General features: G+C 44.1%; 2 protein-coding genes and 1 non-coding gene across 3 annotated transcripts; 1 reads left to right on the top strand and 2 right to left on the bottom strand.

Moving 5' to 3' along the window:
- Window positions 1-178: 178 nt before the first annotated feature.
- On the bottom strand, window positions 179-6,396 carry LOC124702309 (fumarate hydratase 1, mitochondrial-like). Its single transcript, XM_047234431.1, has 17 exons — window positions 6,248-6,396; window positions 5,969-6,086; window positions 5,283-5,432; window positions 4,876-4,986; window positions 4,709-4,792; window positions 3,853-3,951; window positions 3,706-3,756; window positions 3,578-3,627; window positions 3,135-3,216; window positions 2,548-2,642; window positions 2,390-2,456; window positions 2,244-2,294; window positions 1,476-1,571; window positions 1,184-1,282; window positions 1,063-1,092; window positions 906-971; window positions 179-560 (listed from the first exon to the last, which is right to left on the bottom strand). The coding sequence occupies exons 1-17, from the start codon at window positions 6,394-6,396 to the stop codon at window positions 474-476; spliced, it is 1,485 nt and encodes a 494-aa protein (XP_047090387.1). The 3' UTR covers window positions 179-473.
- Window positions 6,397-9,882: 3,486 nt separating this feature from the next.
- LOC124698211 (alanine--glyoxylate aminotransferase 2 homolog 3, mitochondrial-like) lies at window positions 9,883-12,250 on the bottom strand. Its single transcript, XM_047230722.1, has 9 exons — window positions 12,122-12,250; window positions 11,784-12,014; window positions 11,532-11,702; window positions 11,264-11,407; window positions 10,941-11,120; window positions 10,629-10,854; window positions 10,422-10,535; window positions 10,255-10,341; window positions 9,883-10,159 (listed from the first exon to the last, which is right to left on the bottom strand). The coding sequence occupies exons 1-9, from the start codon at window positions 12,233-12,235 to the stop codon at window positions 10,116-10,118; spliced, it is 1,311 nt and encodes a 436-aa protein (XP_047086678.1). The 5' UTR covers window positions 12,236-12,250; the 3' UTR covers window positions 9,883-10,115.
- Window positions 12,251-22,306: 10,056 nt separating this feature from the next.
- On the top strand, window positions 22,307-22,377 carry TRNAG-CCC. The gene has a single exon. It is a non-coding gene; the product is annotated as a tRNA-Gly (tRNA).
- Window positions 22,378-25,329: the final 2,952 nt, after the last annotated feature.

Genomic DNA, 25,329 nt, shown 5'->3' with positions numbered 1-25,329 from the left:
ATTATCAGTATACTTCTAAACCTTTGTGTGTTTGAGCTTCTTTACATATATGAAACAAATAAACAAGAACAAAAAAATGAAAGGCACGTGATACATAGTACATCCATTTTTGCATGTAATGTATTGGCATGTTACGCGAAAAAATAGAAACCGTAGCAACGCACGGGCATTCAACTAGTGGTAACTAAATTTCACACCATATCACTTATTATATGACCATTTGCCAAGTTGGTAAGAAGTTGGCGTGATGATAATATCCAAGAAAAGGGCACCTATTCCAATTAATCGAACCACATTGTTCCTGTGTTGATAACAGGAAAAGAATGTTCTTCTCCGGCACCGGTAGTGCAAAATTAACTCTCCAGTGGTGCGAGGAACTGAAGATGTGAAATCTGGCTTGCTTTATTTACGTATGAGCTAGTAACCACGAAGCGGCAACCTGAACACTTCCAGAGAAACATAACAGGATGCTATTAATCAGAAGGGCCAATCATCTTCTCTGGAACAACAAGTTCATGGAATTCTTTTTCCGTCAAAACTCCAAGGCTTAAAGCAGATTCCTGGCAAAAAGGAAAAGATCAAAGAATTATTAATATAATTATGGTGGACAATGGCTATCGTTTAAAGTACATGGCACCAGCATGCAGTACATTAACATGATGATACATGATTGAATAGCATAAGAACAGGTGATCAAGAGCCCAATAGCAGGTAATGTAATAAGTCTAGATGTCAACGTATTTAGCGTTCTAATCCAAAATACACGATTTTATGCCTTACAGAAACTAGATGATTCTCGCATTCCAGCCAAGACATGAGGTATGTAGTGCACACATGATCTTAAAACTAATGTGAAGTAAATGCACTACAGGGAACAAAGCAAACAGAACAAATGCAATAATCACCTTCAGTGTTGTTCCTTCCTTGTGAGCTTTCTTAGCAACAGCTGCAGCATTGTCATAGCCAATTTTCTGTACATACATTGGAGAATTAAGCATAAATTCTCACAAGTTTTATAACAAAAATGAAGTTAAGACAATGCAAATAATGCAATTTACTTACAGGGTTCAAGGATGTCACCAACATCAAAGACTGGGCACAAAGGACAGAAATTAATCAACTATAATAGTCTGAATGTAAAATAAGGATAGTGCATCAAAAAAAGATTAATCAACATAGTTACCTCATGCAACAATTGTGAAATTCTCTTGTGATTTGCTTCTATTCCCCTGACACAGTTTTTCTCGAAGGACACAGATGCGTCGCCTAATAATCTCAATGACTGGCAGAAAAAGGATGGCACATCAATCAGATTATAGCGTGGTAGAAATAACAGAAAAATGAGATAATTTGGCAACTCACGTTAACAAGAGGTACACAGATTTATCTTTCACGAGGGTCTAGTGTGATTGTTCAAACAAAAGTACAGACAATATTAAAGATATTGTATAATGCATAGAGAATAGAGATCATACTCGAAGCAATCCAGCAGCAATCATTGGTTTATAAACGTTCAGTTCAAAATGCCCATTTGATCCACCAATTGTAACACCAACGTGATTACCCATAACCTGTGATATCACGAATACAAACAAGAGTTTATTACCATATTCAATACAATATTCAGTTGAACAGTAGGCCACAGAGAATTCCTTATACCACCGAATGATTGCCATATATACCCAATACTTTAGCAATAATGATGTAAACAAAAGAGTGATAATACACATGGGGTTCAGAGACAGGTCAGTCAGGTAGCGTATGCATGGTTTATTTCTGAAGATATTGCATTGCAGAACAGAAGCTAGATGGAACATGCCATAGTATTATTTGCCACCAATCCCTATTTAGATGCTCAGGTTTCTTATTAAACGTTTAATTTTAAGCAGCGTAAAAGCCATTGTGCAAACAAAGTATAATCCCTCCATTACTTCCTGCAAACACTCAGGAGTACCTATGCCTCAGAAGGTCTTACTGCATACCTAACTAATCCAGCTCGACAGAAAATAAATAAGTTATTAGGAAGTACATAAAAAATATAATGAGTATAAGATAGAGATTAGTAGAACAGAATAGCATAGTGACCACAGAAACGATTTAATAATTGATGGGAAATAAACGATATTTCAGACAAGCAGCACTTGTTCATCAAAAGCATAGATCAAATTGCATAAAGCATCTAGACTAAAAACAAATGTAGATTCGATATACTCAAACAAGAAAATAAGGTACAAGTAGCATACCTGAGCACAAACCATGGTCAAAGCCTCACACTGGGTAGGATTAACCTTTCCCTGAAAGAAAGAAGTAGTTACAAATCAATCTAGACAACAAAGCTTGAATTGGTTAACATGTTGAAACAACCAAATGATAGTGATATGCTACTTACAGGCATAATGCTACTCCCAGGCTCATTTTCTGGTAGGATAAGTTCACCAAGTCCACAACGAGGACCGCTGTGATCATATAGCAAATGTTAAAAGTAGGTTCCCAAAATATTAGAAAAATATGATTACAAAAACAAGACAAGAAGATTGGAGTACTGACCTTCCCAGCAAGCGTATGTCATTTGCTACCTTCATAAGAGATGCAGAAACTGTGTTCACGGCACCACTACTCTCAACAAAAGCATCATGTGCTGCCTATTATGGGAAAAATGAGATTAGCGCATAATTATGAAATACTAGACAAAACAGAACAATCATAGCCATAAAAGTTGTGTGTCTGTGTGGGGTTTTGGGGCAATGTCATATTCGACCGGCACAGTCCTAGCAATAAAACCAGAAAAGGGGAGCATTTGCTACTACAGACAACAAAGCTGAACAGCTAGCATAAACGTAACTTTTTAAGTAAATGGTTTCTTAACTGCCCTGGGTTAATAACTACTAAGGATCATCAACAAATCATCTTTTGCTGACAATTGCCATCATTCCATGTTTCTGTGTTTTATTTAAAAATATACAGTTTCTCTGAAAATATTTGGTGGGATATGAAAGGGCAGTTTCTTCTGCACACTTGGTGGGAGCATATGTCCCACATCTCAATTACACAAGTAATTTCAAATGAATTTGCATGGAACCTCCAACTAACAAACCCTATTGGCGATTTAAGGTTGTGTCGACATAACAACTAACCAAAGCTTCAAACTTGTTCTCTGCTGTCACAAATGGTAGATCTGTTTCCTCGGCCACTGCAGCAGCAATTTTGACATCAAATCTGAAAACGAGATGAAATTTTAAGCATGTAGAAGAAATGGCATGCACAAAGAACTTGAGAAATGCAAGGAATGAATAACCAACCAAAAACATACAGTAGTAAACTTATAGTACTACTTATTTTGAACAATCTAAATGAGTCAAGACAGAAATACTTGTCACTTGAGAGCAACTGATATACTCTAAACTAACAGTTTGTTTCATCTGGATTGTTATGGTCATAACACCCTGGATAGATGGCTACATGGATACTCTACACAAAGGAGACTAATAGGAAATTATGAAAAGGGGGTAATTAACAAACAACAAGAATAAAAAATAATAATGTAACGATTTATGCAAAACAAAAGAACTGCAATTACCCTTTCTTGGTGTTCAAGCCAGTGCCAACTGCAGTCCCACCTTGAGCAAGCTGCACACGAGCGAAAATGATCAGCAGATACTCATGTATGCCTAACATTTGAGAAGGGAAAGAACATTAGTGCAGTACCTGATACATCCTTGGTAAGGTACATGCAATTCGATCAATTCCATACTTCACCTGCAAATACAGTACACTACAATCCATAAGCCTCTCTGGCAATCTAAATTGCATAGTGATCAATAAGGCGATAATAAATGCTGGGAGAATTCCTACCTGTGTAGCATAACCACTGAATTCTTGCCCAAGAGTCAACGGGGTGGCATCTTGGGTATGTGTGCGCCCAATTTTAATGATGTCTTTGAACTCATCAGACTGTACCACAGAGTTGGCAAATTTATCAGATTATATTTACCCATGCTATATGTACAACCAAACCATATGCCATCTAGGTACTGATAACAAACAGAATAACATGTCATCCAAAGACCAAACCAGAATATGGGGTTATGATAAAGTATGGGAAATGGTGAAAACATGTGTTCTGTGGCTCTTAACGCATTCGCGGATAATTTGCAAGCAAGGACATATAAGAGAGCTGGTTATAATCAAATACTAGCTATTAGCTTATATCCATTAGCATAAAGAAGACTCTCAAATGATATGTGGCCCGTGGAAACCACATTAAAGCCTTATTCATAATTTGAACAAATAAAGGACAGTGGGCCACTACTCAATTAATAGCATAAATATCCAAGGTTGGCCAGACAGATACCTAGATATTTTGAATTTTTAATGCATTTATCTATGCTGCTAGAAAACAAGCAAAAGAGCTTTGATAAGATTACAGGAGACTTGAATTTCTAATGCATTCATCTAGGCTGCTAGAATACACAGTAAAAGAGCTGAGATAAGATTACACGAGAATTTGAATTTCTAATGCATGTATCTAGGCTACTAGAATACGCACTGAAGGACCTGAGATAAGATAACAGGAGACTTTTGAAGGTAACTGTGATTTAGGACACGGGCTTGTACAAACTGTAACCGAGTCAATAGTTGAAAAGCTAGGCAAGGAACGAGACAAGCACGGTAGCTAATATTCTCAGAAAAGGAAATCTAATATTTCAACCTTTGAATGAAGTGACTTATGCAACTGATCCAAACTTGGGATAAACCTTGAATTGATCTCTACAGCTGCTGCTATGTGCATAACCTGGAAACAGCATCAACAAGATTCATACATCTGCAGAAGGAAACAGCGAAATGAATGAATATAAGAAAGTAGCGAACACTTACAGTGGGAAATGTATCATTTGAGGACTGTGACCTGTTCACATGGTCATTAGGGTGTACAAACTTATCACCACGCTTATGTCCAAGTATCTCAGCTGCCCTATTAGCAATTACCTGGAGAAACAGATCATAAATGTTAATGGTGCAAAGTATGAACACCGGCATAAGCTCATAGCATGTTAACATGAGAAATAGCTTAAGGTATTTAACAAGTTTTTGTCTTCAAAACCAACAGAAAGTACAGAAAGAGGCAACAGGTTTAACTTACCCAACTATTGGGACAGTACAACACTAACTACTCACATTTGGCAGGCATTGTGGCCTCATATTTTGGTAACAATAATAGCTATAGATAATTAAATATTAAATGAATAAATGTTATATGCAAGAAGCATGTGTAGGACATAAACCTCATTGGCATTCATGTTGCTTTGTGTGCCACTGCCAGTTTGCCAGATAACAAGCGGAAAGTGATCATCCAACTTTCCCTCTGCAACCTCCTCAGCTGCCTGCATTATTGCCTTCCCAATCGTTGGATCCAGGCCATACTCCATATTCACCTTGAAAAGTCAAATCATAAAGTAGTAAGGCTTCCAGGCATACATGACAGGTAAGCTAAGTATCCTACAAAGTACCCAAACGAAATGTGTAATTACTCAGAATCTTGTAACTGCACACCAAATAAGATTTCTAAATATTATCAAGATGGCAGTCTGTTATTTTCTAAAAACAACGTGCAAAAAATTTACCAACATATCATTCAGTTAACTTTTGCTGGCAGTGAAAACTGAAAGGAGCACTTGATTGCCATGTACTATACGAAACAAAGTAGTATTGAAGTTGTCATAACACTAGTCTATCAAATCTCAGCCAGAATGATGTAGCGATTTCAGAATAGGGGCCTCCTACTAGTTAGTCAAATGCTACTAGTAGTTACCTAATCGTTTACAGAAAACAAAATTGGGCGTGCAGCTTTTCCTACATGAGGCAGAAATCGCTTCCCAAGCTTGCAGTGCTCCGTTAAGACAAGCTATCAACCAAATGCATTTAACCCTCCACCCACCCACAGGCATTAGGGCGTTATTGGAGTATGTACCTTAGCGGCGCACTTTTTGAGCACGCCAAAGGCGCGGATGATAGGCACGGGCATCCGCTCGCGCTCGCCGCCAATGTCAAAGTTCTGCAGCGATCTCTGCGTCTGCGCGCCCCACAGCCTGACAAAAAAACAACGACAAGCAGCAGCCACAGCCCAGATCAACCACGCCATCCGTAACACGAACAGATCAGAAGCCAGAACACGGGGACTAGGAGGGGCCACGAATCGAAAGGATCGATGAGCGCGAGCCCCTGGGAGATGAAGAGGGCGAGCACGTACTTGTCGTTGGGGACGCGGATGGGGCCGAAGGTGTCGCGCTCCTCGCGGAAGCCGGTGGAGATCGGGCGGGTGAGCGCGGGGCGGAGCAGCAGCGCGGCCGCCGACGGCGAGCCGGACGCGCCCGCGAGGCGGCGCAGAACCATCGCCATCTCGTGGCGTGGAGCCGAGCGGGGGGAAGCGGCGGCTGGTGAACGGGGTGGGGAAGGCGGGCGGGGCGGGGGTGGTGGAAGGGAGGAATGAGGAGGAGTACTGAAGAAGGAGGGATGGAGGGATTTGATGGGCTGATCTCGCACGTGCGTTTTGCATCGGGTGGTGCCGGGTTGTTGCAGATTTGCCTTGGTGGAAAAGTTGGTTCTCATTGGTTTTTCTTCATTCCTCGAAACTGCTTTTTCCCAATTATTTGCCTGTTCTCCGGATGAAAATTCTTCATCAGCAAACTCCAGCTTATTTAGCTTTTTTTCCTACAAAGAGAATATATTAATATCACGAATAAGATACCAATTACACTTAGCATCTGCAACAGCGCACCGTAATGGCAATACGGATGCACACCCCATGCGCCTCTATGGTGGCCTCCCCTCCTTCGTATATAATGTGTTGTTGTGCCCACTCCGCTCCTCGAACCACATAACGGTATCAGGTAGTTGGATCTAGCTAACTGATCGTCCATCGTCACTCGACTTGTTTACCTACCATTCTCGCCACGCCGTAGGATGAGGAAGCTATGGCCACTAGCGGAGTGTCCATCCCCTTGTATCTCGACCTCGCTGACGATACACTGTAACCTGATATCGCACACTGTTGAAAGGGCATTTTCCTTCCTAAGTGGATTTGGTGTAGAAGGCAACGTAATTACTTGAATAATGGTGTGCATATGCTATATATGTTGAATTCTTTGATGGCACAAGGCAGTTCGAGGCCCCTCGAAAAGGATAATAGCAGAGATGGTTCGCCATCTTTTTTTGTTTTGTTTGAGTCATACAAAGGCATACTATCAAGAGGGGGTCCCCTTTAGGAAAAGTATGGGTGGATTCAGCTTCAACTTCTCATACACAAACCCAAATTGCACCTCAAAGCCTTCCCATTGGTTTAAGGAGTTTCATCTCCTTATCAACATGTTGCAAACTCCTAGGACCGGAAGTAGTAGGGCAACCCCCGGTAGTATTGCCCCCTCATAGGGCTAGCGGTGGAGGGTTTTGTTCTAGATCCGATAGTACCAGGTTGGAGGTCGGTACTATCGCCCCTAGTACTGGGCTACTACCGGACCGGGTTTCCTAACCCATGTTACCTCCTAGATCTTGAGCGGTAGTAGCCTAGTAGGCCAGCAATAAGGTGGTAGTACCACTCCATGTACCATTGCCTCATGATTGGGCGGCTGCAGTACATGGTGGGCAGTAGTACCGCCCCGCCTGCCGGTACTACCGGTCGTCTCGTTTCTGCACGCAGCGGTTAGAAGGGAGCCCCAATATAAAGTGAGTCCTCTTCTCCAAAGATCTCCCACCATAGCCGTTTAAAGTCCTTGATTTCTTGGGATTTGGTGGAAAAACAACTAGACATAGGGTTTCGCCAAAGCAAAGCTGCCCCTTGCAATCTATTGTGGATGTTGTATTGTTGTTACTCTTGGGTTCTTTAGAGCCCTAGACGTAAGAGGTAGTGTCATTGAAGCTCAGTCATCATGGTTTAAAACTCTGTGGTTATGTTGGGGCCCTCCAGTTGAGTTGTGAAGATTGCCCTAACCTTATTTATAAAGAGTTTGGTCAGCGTGCCTTTAAGGCCGCGACTTAGTGTATCATGTGCTCACCTTTGTGTTGTGTTCATAAGGAGAATAAGGTGAGCCTTTGTGGCACCATTGGTAGCTTTATGCCTCCACACCTCTCCAACGAGGTGTACTTTCCATCCCTTGAAAGGAAGGAACACCCGAAATGCATCCTCGTCGGTTATTTCTATTCTTTACTTACTTGTATCTTGTTTTATTTACTTCGTGATTACTTGTCATATAGGTTGTTTACCTTACTACAGATCCAATTAACTTACGTTCTTGCAAAGCCACAAAATTGGAAAAGGTAATAGAAAATTGTTAGTCGCCTATTCACCCCTCCTCTAGTCGTCCATATCGATGCTTTTAGCTGCGCCAATGTGCATGGTGTAACCCTTGTGGCGTGTTCCCAGTAATGGTTGATGTCTTAAGTGAATGTCCTAGCCGTTTTTGCATTGTTATGTGTTGACTGCATGTAGGATATATTGATATCCCTAGACAAGCCGCGTAAGGTTTTTATCTAGATGTGTTAATTGATATACCCTAGCCGAATTGCATTGTATTATTGTCAGTGTTTGTATCTTGATTATGTTATCTTTTTGCTTATGTTTAATTGTGTTAATCCTATTTTACTCTACATAATTGTTAAACATTGTGTATGTTAATCCAAATTCCATTTGCCAATAATATAAAACCACATAATAATATGATAATAAGGTTTTCGTTCAAGTATTTGGTTGGAATTAGTACTTCAAAGAAAAATTGTTAGACCTACACTGTAAAACCCAAACTAAGTTGGATAATATTGAGGCCGGCTTATACAACTCCCTCTGCTCTGAAAGGACGATGTTGTATATTTGTCTAAAAAATTGGATATATCTATTGTGCATAGATACGTGCAAATTTAGACAAATCTGCGACATTTTTGTTGGGACGAAGGGACTGGTTTTTTAAACTAGATTTTTCAAATAACAACTTTGTCCTATCACACTATTCTCGTCGATTGTAAGTGTGCTCTTATTATGTCTAGTTTATAAGTGTGCATTGTTCACAATCATATGATATTCCAGGGGAAAGATTTTTTTTGTGTTGAGGGAACATTGTGCTTAATCCGATTTACATGTTACCGCTCCCATGGTTACTATACAGATTTTTACATATAAAGAAGATAACAAATTATGTAATTTTATTCAAAACAGATATATTATTCATTTTTGGGTAGCCATGGGAAGACATATTTCTTCTCATTGCTATCCCGATATTTTATTGCACCGCACAAGCCATTTTTTAGAGTGTTCTGTCCTATATGTACAATGTCACAATTGATGAAAATGATCTATTTCGGTGATAATGTATAAAAAGATGATGAGAACAATGGAGAAGAATAAGTTGGGAATGATGTGGTGTTTGTCCCATCATTTTTCACTATATTCTTTTGAACCTAATATTCTTATTTAGATTTATATTTTTCTGTTCATACATGTATGCCCATTTTGAGTATACATTAGTAAAATCTTGGAATTTTTTTGAATATATATTATTTGTTTTTAGTATCTCATTACCCATCGAATGATGAGATTCATACATGTATGCCCATTTTAAGTATTCATGAGTAAAATCTTGGAAAAACTTTGGATATATGTTATTTATTTTTTAGCATCTCATTATCCATCCAAACGTTATTTATTTAGAACAATAAATAACGGCATCCCTCTGGATATATGTTATTTATTTATAACAATACTTTGTTCACATATAACATTTCAATTCAGTTGGGATTCATTATGAACTGAGTGGATGTGGATCACTTTGGGATATCCGCAGTTTCAAAGGCAAGAACAGATATCACTTTGGGACATCTGAATGCATACAAGTTTGCATCAGATTTCGGACACGTCTCTTTCAAGTGTTCATACCTGACCTCTGACCAAAAGGGACCCCGGCCCGGTAGCTATTGTACCATTACACAATATAGGTTTTCAAAGGGTAATCTGAAGTAAACTGCGGTTGCTTCAGTCGAATTCAGGTGAAGTTCAGTTGCTCAGACATGGGCAAAGACCCCTATCCCTATATACAGTACCACCCCCACATGGCAAGTTCTGGTTCAGCAGCTCAGAGTTTTGATAGCGCAATGTCCATGACATCGACGAAGAAATCTGCATTCATCACCAAACAGAACGTTTTAGTTTCGTGTGCAACACGTGCCCAAATATCATGCAGCATAGGAATCGAACTGAGTGAAACATCGTACCAGCATCTTCCTTGGTGAAGCACAGAGGGGGAGTGATCCTGAAAACATTCCCGTAAAATCCCCCTTTCCCGACCAGAACGCCCATATCTGCTCACTCAAATACATGGTAAGAAATCAGAACAGCAAGCTTTTGCAACAGGTCGAAGCAAAAGAATTCGTGCTAGTACCTTTCATGTGCTCCATGGCATGGCAAATCTCGTCTTTCGCCGGAGTCTTGAGCTGCCGATCGGTCACAAGCTCGACGCCAAGCATGAAGCCTGTTCCCCTCACATCACCAATGACTGCAAGAGCAAAAAAAAATGAAGTCTGTTGGAATCTTTCGAAAGTTAAATCTTCTGAGAGCCAGGTGGTGAAGATCAGATGCATGCACATACTGTCGTGCTTCTCCTGGAGACCGCGGAGGCGGTCTTTGAGGTAGGAGCCGACGATGAAGGCGTTCTCCTGGAGCCTCTCCTTCTCGAGCACCTTGAGGACGGCGAGCCCGCCGGCGGTGCAGAGCGGGTTTCCTCCGAAGGTGTTGAAGTAGCAGCGCCGTGTCAGGACCTGCGCGATCTCCGGCGTCGTCACCACGGCGCCCAGAGGGATGCCGTTGCCGATGCCCTGCGTCGCCAGTTGCAGACGAGTGGTTAGAAAAGGAAGTAAAGAAGGAAGAGAAGTGACAAAGCGCTCGTCGTTGTTTTGTGCACCTTTGCCATGGTTACGATGTCGGGGATCACGCCGTGGGTCTCGAACCCCCAGAAGTGGCTGCCGACGCGCGCGAAGCCTGCCTGAACCTCGTCGGCGATGCAGAGGCCGCCGGCCTTCCTCACCGTGTCGTAGGCGAGTGGCAGGTAGCCTGGCGCCACCTCGACGATCCCACCAACGCCCTGCGATTAGGACCCGCGAAAAAGAAAGCTTCAAGGTCTGCTCGCGTCATCTCCACTTGTGCATTACTATCATGAGTTCTGACTGAGAGAAAAGCTCTGCTTTGGTAAGGACAGCGATGGATCCGAGAAGAAGTACGTCGTACCTGGATAGCTTCGGATATGAAGCCAGCAACGTGGCCAGTGGTGCCGAACTCGATGATCTCCTTCACGTCTCGCGCGTACTTCTCGGCGTCGGAGCCGAAGGCGCCTCTGTAGGGGTCCGGGTTCACGGCATGGTGCACCCCACTCTTCAGAAATGCAAATCAGACGATCAAAGAAAAGGTTCAGAGTTCCGGTGACGAACTTGTATCACTCGTCAGTGATCTACTGTCGTCGCGCGGCGCTTCCGGCGCGCGATTCTCTTGATCATACCTGAACAACATTGAACTTCCAGTTCTTCTGCGCGGTGGCGCCCATGGTGCCCGAGGCGTTGCCGTGGTAGGAGTTCCTGAGAGATATGATGTCGTGGGAGCCAGTGTACAGCCGCGCCATCATGATCGCGAGCTCGTTCGCCTCCGTGCCGGAGTTGGTGAAGAAGACAACCTATATGATTTTATACTACACTCCGTCAGGCAATGAACGAGCAAATGTTTCGTGCAGCTGTTTAATTTGGCATGTGCGTGCCTTGAGATCGCCAGGCATCTTGGAGGCGAGCGCCTCGGCGAAGTCGGCGATGGCATGGTTGAGGTAAAGCACGGTGGAGTGCTGCAGGCGCCTGGCCTGCGCGGTGATCGCGTCGATGATGTCCGGGTGGCTGTGGCCGCAGCACACCGTGGCGATGCCGGCGAACGCGTCCAGGAAGCGCCGCCCGTGCTCGTCGTACAGGTACTGCTTCTTCCCCTCCACAATGTTCAGCTGCAAGGAAACCAATTAATCGTTTCAGCAGAGCTCCAACTGATTTACCTTTTTTTTTTCAGATAATGGTTCTTCCGACTGAGAGATCGAGAAAGAATAACACTGACGGGGTTGGAGTAGAAATGAAACAGGGACGGGCTGAGGAACTCGGCGCGCTTGCGTGCGATCTCGACGGCGCTCGGTCCGTCGTAGGGCAGCGGCACGTGGTCGAAGGCCGGCATTCTCGGCACGTCCACCGGCGCCCTGACCGCCGCGGCGAGCCTAGAGAACGATCTCCTAGCCATCGTAGCCCCCTGCATCTCTTAGTACGTACACACCTGAAGAATCCAACAAACTATGCGTTCTCTAACGCTTGATATATATGGCTCGACCTCAAATGTAACAAATCTCAAGAATCCAAGAGAAAGTTTCTATGTTCTCGTCTCCTCTATATCGTCGTCGAGCTTTCTTCCTTTGGGTCTAGCTCGTGTAGGAGAGGATGTGTGAAACAGGCGTGGGAGACTACTTGAGGGGACGGGGTGTGGAGGGGTTTATAACGTGGCGCAACCTGCAAAAAAGTTACTAGAAATATATTAATCTGTCGCTTGCTTGCATCAATAGAACAGCGCAGTTTATTACGTGCAGCTTAGCCATGGAAATTTTGAACATCCCGTTAGAAGCCCTCCCCAGGAACAGAAGCAAGGAGTTACAGTAGGCATGAATCTGGACAGTTTCCGTTTTGGGTTAGCCGTGCGATCGGAATTGGGCTCGCATGCAGAAAAGGGTTAGAACACTGTGCGGTCTAATCTTAGCTAACCGATGTGTACTTTACGTCTTTACCTGAGTGCGTTGATTGAAACTCGGACTGGTTCACTGAACCTAGACACACCGTAAGAAGATGGAAGCCGTTGGAAAGACGAAATGATGAAACAGAAGCGAGGTATACAAGTGATAAGCCGATGACATGTTTGTTTCTATCCCTCGATGCGTCCTAAAAGGACATTGTCGCCGCATGCAGTTTGATTTTGACATGTTTTTAATTGCTACTGCTACGCTGTTTACAAAAAATGGTTTCGAAAGAAATCGGCGACATCGCTCGTTTAATTACAATTTGCTTTGCAAATCAGATCCACACATGCAAATGTAGGGCTTAATCCCTCGGTTCCATAATTATATTGTGATTGTAGTTTAAATTTAAGCTAAATCCACGAGTACGAGAATTATGGTACCGAGGGAGTAGTTAAAAAATGAACAATGGTTTGAAGGATTTAATTGAACCCTTTTCAACAGCCATGGCGGCTGCGATTTGATTACTGCATGGAGTAGTTTAGATGGTCGGTACATGCAGTACATATCATGTACTATCCATAGTTCCCTGCATTCTAAATGCCTTCTGACGAGAAATGCGGTGAGTCGATTGAGTGCTTCTTCTGCCTTTGTACGTAGGAGGATATGGATGTGCCTACTGCCTACACATCACAATCCGCGCTGTCCATATATTAAGCAAAGTAGTACTAGCTGAAATGCAACTAGTAGTTGCGCGTATCGACAGACACACGGCAGCGCTTCCCTTAAACAAACCCATGGATTGGATTCAGACGTGTATGGCGTGACATTGATTAGGGAACAAACTGTAGTGATCTCAATCAAGCAAGTACAGTTAATTGTGACGAGACATCAATTAGCAACAACCAATGGCATGGGCAAATGTATAAACAGGCCCATGGTCCATCTAGGTATGTGTCGCGGGCTCATATAGTAGGTCTAATTCTATGCATGATACATAGTGCTGTACATTATTTGAAATAAGTTAAATTGGACGACTATGCAACTCGGTTTTGCCCTGTAGTTATATTCAATCTGATCTAGCTTTATAAAGAAGCACACCAAATTTGGTGCATTCACGTTCACAAGATAATAAATTTGCCGCATTCCCTCTCCTTTAAGAAGCTAAGCAACTTCCCACATAAAAAAGATACTCCCTCCGTTCCACGAGGTTCTCTAATATTTATCAAAATTTAAATATATTTAGACACTAAATAGCATTTAGATACATCTAAAATTTAATAAATCTCAGACAACTTTCATGAAACGGACAGCAGTAATAGATTTGATGCTTTCCCTCTCCTTTAAGAAACTAAGCGACTTCCCACAAAAATAAAAGGCTAATCAGCTAAGGGTTTGCTCTTTTTTTTTTTGAGATGGTTTTGCTAACTCTTTAATGGGCTGAGAATTGAGTTATAACCCAGTCATGTCCGCAGCCGGCAGATTTGCATCATCGTGATTGTGCCGGTCTCAGATCGCACATGGGTTGCATCCAGCTTCAACAGATATTTATTTTTCTCACACGATACACGGTAATTCTTCAGGAGGCTAATACTCCCTCGGTCTCAGTTTACTAGTCTTTCCCGTATCCTTAGGTCGCCGAATTAACCTATATAATTTAAATCATTTAATGTAAAAATTATATTATTAGAAAATATAACATCTAAACTTTCTAATGATATAATTTTTATAAATAATTACTGCTAACTTGATCAAATTTACGATCTAGATGTACGCGCACGCTTAATAAACTGTGAAAGAGGGAGTAAAATTCTTTACGCGGAGCATAATCATACCCGACTAAGAAGTAAGTTAATTCTTAGTCGTCTGAGCTCTAGTGTCTCCTATTTTCTACAAACTAAACTGTACGTCTGATCACTGCATAAATGAGTTCGAACCATATATCAATTATATGTATATAAGTAGGAAAACGATTTGATTCCCCCGGGGGATCGCGTCCTCCCATCCCCCGCACGCAGCGCAGGACGCGTGTCCTATGGGCCCCACCTTATCGCTTCCCGTCGATCTCCTTTCTTCCCCATGAGCCTACCTTTCTGCACGCGAGACAGAGCAACGCTGCCCCAACCCCCAACTCCATGGGCGACCTCGCCGGAGGCGCAGCGCTTGCGCCGGACACCGGTGCCTCTCCCCATCGCCGTCGCCCAACCACCGCACACCCCATCGCCGGTCCCCATGGATACCTTGGCCGCACGCTCGAGATCTCGCCGCCGCGCTACCATAGGCTCCCGCTGCCACGCGGCGAGGCCGAGCTCCGGCTACCGTCCGGGAGTAGCAGCACGGTCGTGGACCACTGCCTGCTGTTTCTCTTCCGTGTCGCCCCGCACCTCCCTACGGCTGAATGCCCTCGATCTCGTCGGCCACCGGGCGCTACCACGACCCTGCCGCCGGCGCTACCACGACCCTGCCGCCGGCGCTACCACGACCCTGCCGCCGAATCTCAGGCTCCCATTCCGGCGCCAAGGCTCCCCGCCGCCATCTCGGCCGCCGGCGAGCGCAGCAAGGATGCCGCCACCGCGTACCATGGATCCCCTCCGCCACACATCCAACCCCGTAGGCCTCCGCCGCGCCTCAACGTCGCCGTCCTCCGCCGAGCCCCAAGGGAACCTTGCCTCTTCGCCCCAGCCTCCGTGAGCTTGCTCGGCAGGGAGGCTGCAAAAGGCTACCACAGGTGCTACCATGGCGGCAGAGCTGGGATGATCTTCGATAGGATGCTTGCCACCAAGTCATACACAATCACGAGCAGCGATGCTGCAAATGCTGGCCAATTTTGCAACCCTCCATAGTCGAGTATGCTATTGATGCTGTTTGACGTTGCTACCAGCCGGGATCGGAGATGGTAGACTTTTTTTTTTTGCTACAACTATTCTGCAATGTTGCTAAAAAGGGATAAATATTTTGCTACAAGATTTCCGGCGAGGTCTCCGTTGATATCTCCGACGAGGTCTCCGTTATGCGGATTTGCAACCTAGGAATAATATTTTTGCTACAACATTTTTACGGTATTGCTACAATTGCAAAATGTATTTGCTACTGGGGTCTCCGGTGAGTTCTCCGACGAGTTCCTCGTCGACGTTTTCGATGATATTCATTTTTGCTACAATAGCTTTTTTATTTTGCTACGGGATCTCCGGCGAGGTCTCCGGCGAGACTCCGGCGAGTTCAGACTTTTTCTTTTATTTCATGAGCGAACCGTTTTTTGCTACATGAAGTTGCTGCCGGGGTTGATTTTTTGCTGCCGGGAGGTGGTTTTTTGCTACATGTAGATCTGACCGTCCAGATGATTGATCCGACGGCTGGGGACCCGGGGGCTGGGGAATCAGATCCCCCGGGGGACGCCCAGCAGTTAAATTTGGCATTGAACAAATACATAGCTAGTGCCAACAGATTCCGGGTGGTTGCATGGGCTCCAACTGTGAAACTCCTTTGGTTTATAACAGAAAATGTTAGTTCAACTAGGAGTTTGTTGGTGCAAACTTTCATCAAAATGGCCGCACCCAAGTCTAGCCCATGCGTGAAACTCCTTTGGCTTATGACAGAAAATGTTAATCCAACTAAGAGTTTGTTGGTGCAAACTTCCATCAAAATGGTCACAATTAGAGCATCTTCAGCCGCGTCCCCAAAACGACCCCCAAAGCAACCCCTAAAGGTATTTGAGGCGCGCCAAACAATTTTTTGTTCCCAGCCGTACGTACCAAAGCCTCCTTCCGTCCGACGCGGCCCAATACGGTGTCCGGCGCCCCGAGCCCGTCCCCGGTCCAAAGGGGATGCTCTGGGCACGCCGGACACAGTGAGAAGCGAGGCGGGAAGTGACAGGCCCGACGCGTCATCGGCACATTCAAGTTTAACCTAACCGTCACCTACCTCGCGATGGAAGTTATTGACGTGCAGCTACGGTGCAGTTTCCGAAGAAGCGCAGCGACGCGTCTCATCACGCCTAGATCTCCGTGTCGGCGTTAATGAGCGCCACCGCTCCCTCGCCTCCCTCCAGCCTATAAAGAGGGGCGCTCTCGCATCGTCCCTCACACACAAATCCTAGCGCCTCTCTCCCCAACCCTAGCCGCCACCATCTCAAGAGTCGAGTGCCATTCCATGGTTGGTAGAGGCCGAGGCCGAGGTCGCGGCCGTGGTCATGGCCGCGATCGCGGTCGTGCTGGAGCAGCAAGGCCTGCACTCGCCATCGCCTGCGACGTCGTCGTCTTTCGAGGGGTAGTAGGAGTTCAAGTTCATCGTCGTCCTCAATGGCGACCCACTCGGCATCCAGAGGCTGTCGGACAAGTTCGCCGAGTTCGTCGTCGGCAATGAGCCGTCGGCGCTGCAGCTATATGCCGGAGGCTGGCTGCGGCTTCTACCGGTGGCTGGTGGACGTGCTCTTTGACGGACGCGGCAAGATATACCTCCACACCGGCTGGAAGAAGTTCGCCCACTTCCACGACCTCCAAGCCGGCTGCGTGCTCACATTCTCCTACCAAGGCAACGAGAAGATGAGCGTGAAGGTGTTCGACGACATGTCCTACCGCCGGCACTACCACGGCGACGACGAAGAGGAGGAGGACGATTGAACACGCCGAGTGTTCTTTCTTCGCAACGAAAATGGTCACGGAGGTTTCTGTATGTTTTCCCTGCAAAGGACCAGCATGGTTATCATTACCAGCTGGATTTTCCAGTTTGGATGACTGAGAGTGCCTAAGAGTGTTCTTTCTTGGCAGCGAACATACGAAATCTGCGAGACCAACTATAGTTATGTTTCCTCATTTTGCAATATTTAACTATGTATTAGTTTGTGAAAACCATGATCAAAACTATGTATTAGTTTGTGTAAAACCATGTTCCCAATTATGTATTAGTTTGTGTAATATTCCTCCTCTTTATTGAAATGAAAATGCAAAAAAGAGTATTTTAATGTAAGAACAAGTTTGGGGACCGCATTTGGGGGACGCGGCTGGGGAACGACGTCCCCCAAACGTGGCACGAAGAAAACGCGTCCCCCAAACGCTCGATCCAGCGCCGTTTGAGGGTCGCTTTGGGGACCGGCTGGAGATGCTCTTTAAGTCTAGCCCATGCTTGAAAATCCCTTGGTTTATAACAGAAAATGTTAGTCCAACTAAGAGTTTGTTGGTGCAAAAACTTCCATCAAAATGGCCACACTTAAGTCTAGCCTCAAACGGACGGTCAGATGCTTGAGATGAATACATGTACATGCAAGCTATAATATGGAAATGCACAAACATGAGATCACAAGAGTGATGACCTTGCGACCTGTGGCAGGGCTAGACCAGCCATGGGAGTTGTTCGGAGACTATCATAGCCTTATTGAGTCTCCTTGTTGGATGCATTATGTCGATGTAGAGGGGAGAAGCACCTGAGCAACGGTGAATGCAGGTCTCGATCGAACTTCGTCAACAAACGTCATGCACTGGTGTTGTATTGCTGTGATTGCTACTTAATAGATAAACCATTGCTTTGGGTTCCTAAGAAATTATGTGACTTCTTTTCCTTATGTAAGCTCTTAATTTGGACATAGAAACTGGAAGGTGTCTCTTGTGAACAAAAGTATAGTGAGTAAGTAGATGCTCCCCCACAATAAACAAGGAAAAAACTGTTGCTACCATTATTGGCTCATGGTGCATATTATTTGCTCTCGAGTAGTGTGTGGGAGCATGCTTCCTAGTTGGATCCACAATGGAGTCACACTTAGTCCTTATCTGATTGCCTAGTACTAGTTGATTACCTTTCTTTGTTTAAGCTTTTTTTTGAGTTTAGACCCTTAGATGATCCCCAACCCGCGGCTTGCTCAGACATCACTATATTTCAGCTAACGAATCAGCTCACCCGTTCACATCATCGTATTTGTTCAGTAAGTGGAGCAACCCTGAGTGTCTAGCACCGAGAAAACGTTCTAAAAAAAATATGACTTCAAGTTGGAGACTAGCACCGTAAAACCAAGCTCGAAAGCACAATTTTTTTATTGAGATAAAACGCACAATGAAAAGCTAAAGCTGTCAAACTCATTTCCCATAAGAAAATCTCTAGTACTACTTGCTCCGTACTATGTTTGCCTGGAATTAGTTAAGCGGATGAAACGATGAACCATTTCTAGTTAATTGGCCTCCTTTGACAAATGCATCGTGCCATGTCACGCATCACAATCACCTATACTAATGATAATATAAATTTTAAGTAGGAACTGCTTCTCTGCAAGGAGTCACTGTCAAAATTCACGACCTGACCAAACGTGACGAAACCGTAACTTGTAAGAAAAAGACCACCGTAGATATCTTAAGACATTCCCACTTTAATATGGAGTCATGGATATTACCCTCCTCCATACCAATTTATTAGGGTGCTATTCATTTCGAGAAAATACTATAACCATTAATTTGATCAACAATGTATGAGGTATATGTTATATGTTTCACATTTTGTTGATCAAATTAATAATCTAAGTTTTTCTTTCTCAAAATGCTTAATATCCTAATAAATTGGTACTGATGAAGTAATTAATTCACAATGATCCAATTAATGGATATTATTGCTCATGCCTCGTACTTCCCTTTGAATTGAAAAACCTTTTGCTAAACTCATAGAAAGAGAACCACAAAAATGTCTTCATATCATATATGTTTCTTAGATGGCATATTGGTTTTCTCTAAATGAATTATTAATTCATCATAGCAAAATATTTTGTATTAAAATTTATAGTCTCTTGTGAACTGACTCTCCAATAAATAAATAAATAAATAAAAGGTCATGTGCATCGGTCGATGGAGAGGCTGGGGTCTCCCCCCCTCCCTTTCTGAAATTGATAGCTCAACCTGCACATAATTTAGAACTCCGTTAACTCAGATTAATCTCATATAATTTTGTAGGTGCAAACATTATTTTCTGTTTAACCTTTAGATTGGATGATTGCGATTCATAATTGATCTTACCACACAAGAGATAAGATGGTGTAGCTTAAAAATCTCCAGTAATAAATAGAGAGTAAAAAAGCTAGTCCATCTGATCCATAATTCTTGTCGTAGATTCAGATGTATCTATCAAAAAATGTGTCTAGATACATCCAAATTTTGCGACAAGAATTATGGAACGGAGAGAGTACCACATGTATCATAGAACTAGAAGCGCAACCCTGGATAGCAACTAGCATTTATATAAAGTAAATAGAAAATAGCGTTTCACTTAGTCGCTGGATTCTAAAAACACATCTGTTGGGAGAAATGCAAGATTACAATATCATGCCCAAATGCTTTCTGTAGGATTATATTGCCAAAATATATTTGGTTGCACCGGCAAAAAACAAAGAAATATTTCTACGTTAATTGAATGGAAAGTTTACAACATAATGTAACGCAAAAGCCTTAGGGCTCATTTGATTCATAGATATGAAAACACATAAATAGGAAAAGCATAGAATTAAAATATCATGCCCACTTAAAAACGTGAAATGTGTTTGATTGTAGTAAAGAATTTTTCCATGAGATATGGTCTAATGTTTTTTCAAGGATTTACACAACAAGACTCCTATATAATATGTTCCTATGAATCAAACAACATATGTAGACTTTTTTCACAAGATCCAAATTCTACATAATTTTTATACAAATCCTATGAATCAAAAGAGCCCGTAAATCAGTGTGTTCTTATATAATTCAGTCCACAAAATTGAACAACTCGCACAACAAATTTTCTAAAATTTTCAAGTCCAAATTTTCTACCAAAATCCTTTGAATCCAAGAGGCACTTATTCAGTACTACGACTAACCTAAGTCCATCCGTTTCAAAGAGAAAAACTAACCTAAGTCCATTGAACGTGGACGAAGCACATCCCATCCCCATAAAGTCGAAGCACATACATAGACTGATCAGTCGTTTGGCGTCATGCTGTGTCAAGCTATATACCTAATCACCAAACACCAAATAGAGCTACATATATGATTGACGATCACGTCTGTGTCCCACCTGCAAGAATGAGACGTCGAAACGTCAGCGCTTGAGCTGAGGTTTTGTAGTTTCCTTTTTGTTTTATTTCATAATGCTTCGAGACACTCCACTTAAGCTGAAGTACATAGGCCGGAGCTGAGTGTGCGCCCAGTTGGATGAGCTATCGGCTTGTGTCGTCAATGGCGAGCATCGTCGCGCGGAGACAATTGGCCGATAGCAGCACGACACGCTTATCAGAGCAAATACAATAGAGTCCAGTCAGCTGACTATAAGACATTAAATAATATATTTTAGATGAGTTGGAGGAGAGAGAAGAGGAGAGAGAAGGGAGGTAGGCTACTATGCAATAGCCAGCTCTTGCACGTGCTCCTGACAAGCCTTGTGAGAGTGAAAGGTGGTCCATATATTAGTAAAGTACTATATTCTTATAGCCAACTATTGTACATGTTAGCTATATGATGACTACAAATGATATGACATCTTGTTATAGCCAACAGTTGGCTATACTATTGGAATTGCTCTCACGCGACTGAGACGGGTTTTCTTCTGGGATCGAGGTGTGCGTATGTGTGTGGGGGTGAGAAGTGGAATAAACCTTAGGAACTAAAGTGCACCAGTACTGCACGCTGAGGCAAGACGAGTCACAGAAGCCCCAGCATAATTGTCTTAATTATTAACATTGTCGACATGAAATAATACTGAGCCCTTGTGTTTTGCTGCTTCGATATCAATAATCCTAGACCCACGGATGATTTGGTTTACGGGGAGTTTTATGGCTGACGTGCAACGAATGTATTGGTTGAGTTTTGATTCTCTCCGTGAAAGCCGGGCCACGTTCTAATTGTGTAGCCTTCCTGGTGCATTGCTCCTTCGATATTGAACATCCCGAAGTTGCTGCAACACCTCAACTACTCTTATTTCCAACTCTATTTTTGCTAGCTTATTTGTTATAGGAGTAGTACAGGAATGATGAATCTCTATTACGTTGCTAGTTGTTAGTACTACAGTATATAGTTTCCAGAATTGGAAACGGGAACACTGAAGACCTCTTTCTTAAAAACAAAACGAGTGTTGACATGGGACTTTGTTTGCACCCTGACACCCTGTGCACTGCTTTCATCAGCTGGTGGATATATCCTCCTGGCCTAACATGTTCTTTCTTCGAGAAACAACTGCCTAATATTTGGATCCCATTTGCTCCATGACTCCATCGAGGTGTCGACTCACCGCAGAAAGCTAAGAGCACCATACACATCCCCTCTAGCTTGTCTATCAGTACCGCATCTCCATCAGGCATCAACAAGTGCAAACCTAAAACACATCCACATCATACGTCACTCCAGCCAAGCTAGTTGGCTCCTGATGAGGATCTCCACGGACTAATGCGAAAAAAAAATCGGTGCATAGTTGAATTTCTAGCCCAATCGCACGGCTACATCGGCGCTACAACACATGCAGACATTAGTAGTGAGCTCAGGTCTACGATCATTATAGTTGTAGGATTCTAATGGTAGTTTTGCCATCAAGAGCATCTGGTGTAGTGGTATCATAGTACCCTCCCACGGTACTGACCAGGGTTCGATTCCCTGGATGCGCACTATTGATTTTTATGGTGATTCGGTTTTGTTTTTGCGTTTCTCCAATTGGTGTCAAATACCAGTATTCTGACTAACTGAAACTTGTAAACACCACCTGCTACCTTTCTTATGCAACCAACATCTAGTCTTCTGGCTACATTTTTCTCATTGTATTCACGCATGCTGCGTACTCATTGAGTCAAATTTGGTTGCAACGTGTATTCTTTTTCGAAGGCTTTACCATAATAGAATAGTAACATGTAAATGTTACTAATCTATATTATTACTCCTACTATAACTAGAACATAAACCTTCTTCACCCTATGCTTAAACATGGTGAGGTCACACCTTTTCCAAAAAGAGGAAAAAATCTCGGCATCTGAACCCTTATTATATTATTGCATTGTTCCACAGTTTATTACACCGAGTTACAGTCCATGGATTTCACTACGTTCATATGTATCAACCATCTAACAAAGCTAATGCCATGAAGCACCAATGTATCAACATCAAAGGCCAGCCGCATCAGTTGAATCAATTTCGTGCTACAGTTTTCGAAGGCTTGCACAGCAATGCACACCTAGTAGACATGGCGTATTTGTGCTCCGCCGTATGGAGAAACAGTAGCATGTGATTTACTCAATCGATTCACTTATTAAGTCTAAGTACCGATCCGGCTGTAAACCCCATCTAAAATTATCACGCCCTTCTGATAAATCAATATCCATTAACCAGAAGACTAAATGCAGCGTTACCGCTCACATACACATGCATACACTCACTCATATGAACGCACACACCCACATCCTATCCCTATGAGCACCTCTAGAAGACTGAGCTAGTTGATTGGATCTTGAAATTGACGAAGTCACCACAGACGCCTCGTTGTCGACGAGAACGTCGCCTCCCACTGAATGAAAATTTCACCTTTATGAGACACGCATATATCAAACCTGGAGTTTAAACTCTGGTAGGCTGGGGGTACAACCACCCCCTAACCATCTAACCTTAAATTGGTTTGGTCCCTAACTTGAGGAGATTTAAAAAATAGAAGTACAATTGAGCAGACAGTCTACAAGAGGGCAACATGCTACAAATTGTGGGCATGCTGCCCCTATCCAGCTCAAATTCGTGGGAAATGAGAAATATGTTGGGGATTACATGCTCCGGGGCTCGACCCTGCGCAGAGCGGCGAGCGGCGCAAGGGGCGATGGCTGGTGGGCGGCTAGCCGTGCGACATGCCGACACAAAGAGGCAGGGGCCGGTGTCTGGTGAGTGAGGGCGGTGCCCGCGACCGCTCTAGTTGGGCTGCTGGTGCCTGATTCGCGCAAGCGCTCCTCGTCTAGGGATGCACCGGTTGCACTGAAACGATTGTTTTTTTTTTTGAGAACACTGAAACGATTGTTGCATAGGATGTGTATATCCTACCCATTATGTGGACCGGCCCATGTTTATATGGACCAGCCCATGTGGTGGGAGTGGTTGCGCGATTCGACAGTGTTGGGCTGGGCTTTCATATTTCTTGATGGCAAATGGCAGAATTATCCTCGCACCGAGTTTTCGTCGAGCCGTCACGCTGTGCTCTGCCCTTCCTGCAAAAAATGTCACGGCCACCAATTGATTCATCAGCCAGTCACCCGTATGCTCAGATTTTCCTTCTGCGCTGCTCCGTACAGTACTGATTACTAGTTACTAGTTAGCCACACACACATAGCTCTACCTTCATGCTGTCATGCATATCAGCACTAGTCCATGTCATCGTCCCTACGACCATACGCTACGGCTGAGAAGACGCCAATGCAACGCCACGGCATCAGCTGCTGCCTCCATGGCAGGCTCCCGGCCAAACCAAGCCCCTGGCCTCGTGACTTTGTCCCATGCACGCCATGCAGAGCAGAGAATGCATGCTGCCATGCATCATGCATTAGCATGTCTGCATAACAGCATCTTCACCGCCGGCTCTGTAAGGCCGCAACTATATGCGGCAACAGTCCACACACTAGAGCAGCGCATTTATTCTCGATTATCATGTTCTACACGATCACATGAGCGTTCTTAATTAACCTTCCACATTCAAGCTGTCGATCATTAATTAGATCGAGAGGAAGGTACTAGATAGCAAAACGAGCTTAAAGCAGCGGCTTCCTGACTGTAGAAAGGGATGCAACTCACATGTATTGATTGGGTGCATATGGCGTTACATATATAGGCCACGTCCTCGACTATACAAGGAAGGAGGCGGGCCCAATAATCAATACAAAGATATGTATCGCTATAGATAACTACAGAAGATACACATCCGGATATACAAGGATATGTATCTCAACCCCCCCCCCGCAGTCGAAGCGTCGTCTGGCCGTACGCATAGACTGGACCGGAACTCCTCAAATGATGCCGTAGGGAGACCCTTGGTCATGATATCCGCAAATTGTTGGGAGGTGGGCACATGAAGTACTCGAATGTGTCCAAGGGCCACCTGTTCCCGAACAAAGTGGATGTCCAGCTCAATATGCTTGGTGCGGCGATGGCGGACCGGGTTGGCGGAGAGGTAGACGGCGGAGACATTGTCGCAATAGACCACGGTGGCTTTGGCAACAGGACATGAGAGCTCAACGAGGAGTTGCCGCAGCCAAGAGACCTCGACAACCGCGTTAGCAACAGCCCGGTACTCCGCTTCGGCCGCCGGAGCGAGAGACCGTGGGTTGTCGCTTAGACGACCGGGAGATGAGCGAAGGTCCGAAGTAGACGCAGTAGCCGGACGTGGAGCGACGCGTGTCGGGGCAGCCTCGCCCAATCGGCGTCCGAGTAGGCGACGATGTCCGTGGCGGTGGAGGCGTGGAGGGAGAGGCCGAAGTCCATGGTGCCACGAATGTAGCGGAGGATCCGCTTGACCGCAGCCCAATGAGGATCCCGCGGAGCATGCATGTGAAGGCACACCCGTTGGACAGACATACCGCAGCTCGGGGCGGGTC

The sequence above is a fragment of the Lolium rigidum genome, chromosome 3, assembly GCF_022539505.1.
Source record: "Lolium rigidum isolate FL_2022 chromosome 3, APGP_CSIRO_Lrig_0.1, whole genome shotgun sequence".
Classification (NCBI taxonomy): domain Eukaryota; kingdom Viridiplantae; phylum Streptophyta; class Magnoliopsida; order Poales; family Poaceae; genus Lolium; species Lolium rigidum.
The sequence above is the reverse complement of the archived record's forward strand: the minus strand, read 5'-3'. Positions and strand labels throughout refer to the sequence as shown.

Excerpts from the sequence above, each read along its gene's own strand:
- LOC124698211 (XM_047230722.1), bottom strand. The coding sequence starts at position 12,235 with ATGCCGGCCTTCGACCACGTGCCGCTGCCCTACGACGGACCGAGCGCC. Across the intron at positions 10,855-10,940 it reads ACATCGTAACCATGGCAAAG|GGCATCGGCAACGGCATCCC; the intron begins GTGCACAAAACA and ends CTGGCGACGCAG. Across the intron at positions 10,160-10,254 it reads CTTCACCAAGGAAGATGCTG|ATTTCTTCGTCGATGTCATG; the intron begins GTACGATGTTTC and ends TGATGAATGCAG.
- LOC124702309 (XM_047234431.1), bottom strand. The coding sequence starts at position 6,396 with ATGGCGATGGTTCTGCGCCGCCTCGCGGGCGCGTCCGGCTCGCCGTCG. Across the intron at positions 3,952-4,708 it reads ATAAGTCACTTCATTCAAAG|TCTGATGAGTTCAAAGACAT; the intron begins GTTGAAATATTA and ends TCTGTGGTACAG. Across the intron at positions 2,457-2,547 it reads GACATACGCTTGCTGGGAAG|CGGTCCTCGTTGTGGACTTG; the intron begins GTCAGTACTCCA and ends ATATGATCACAG.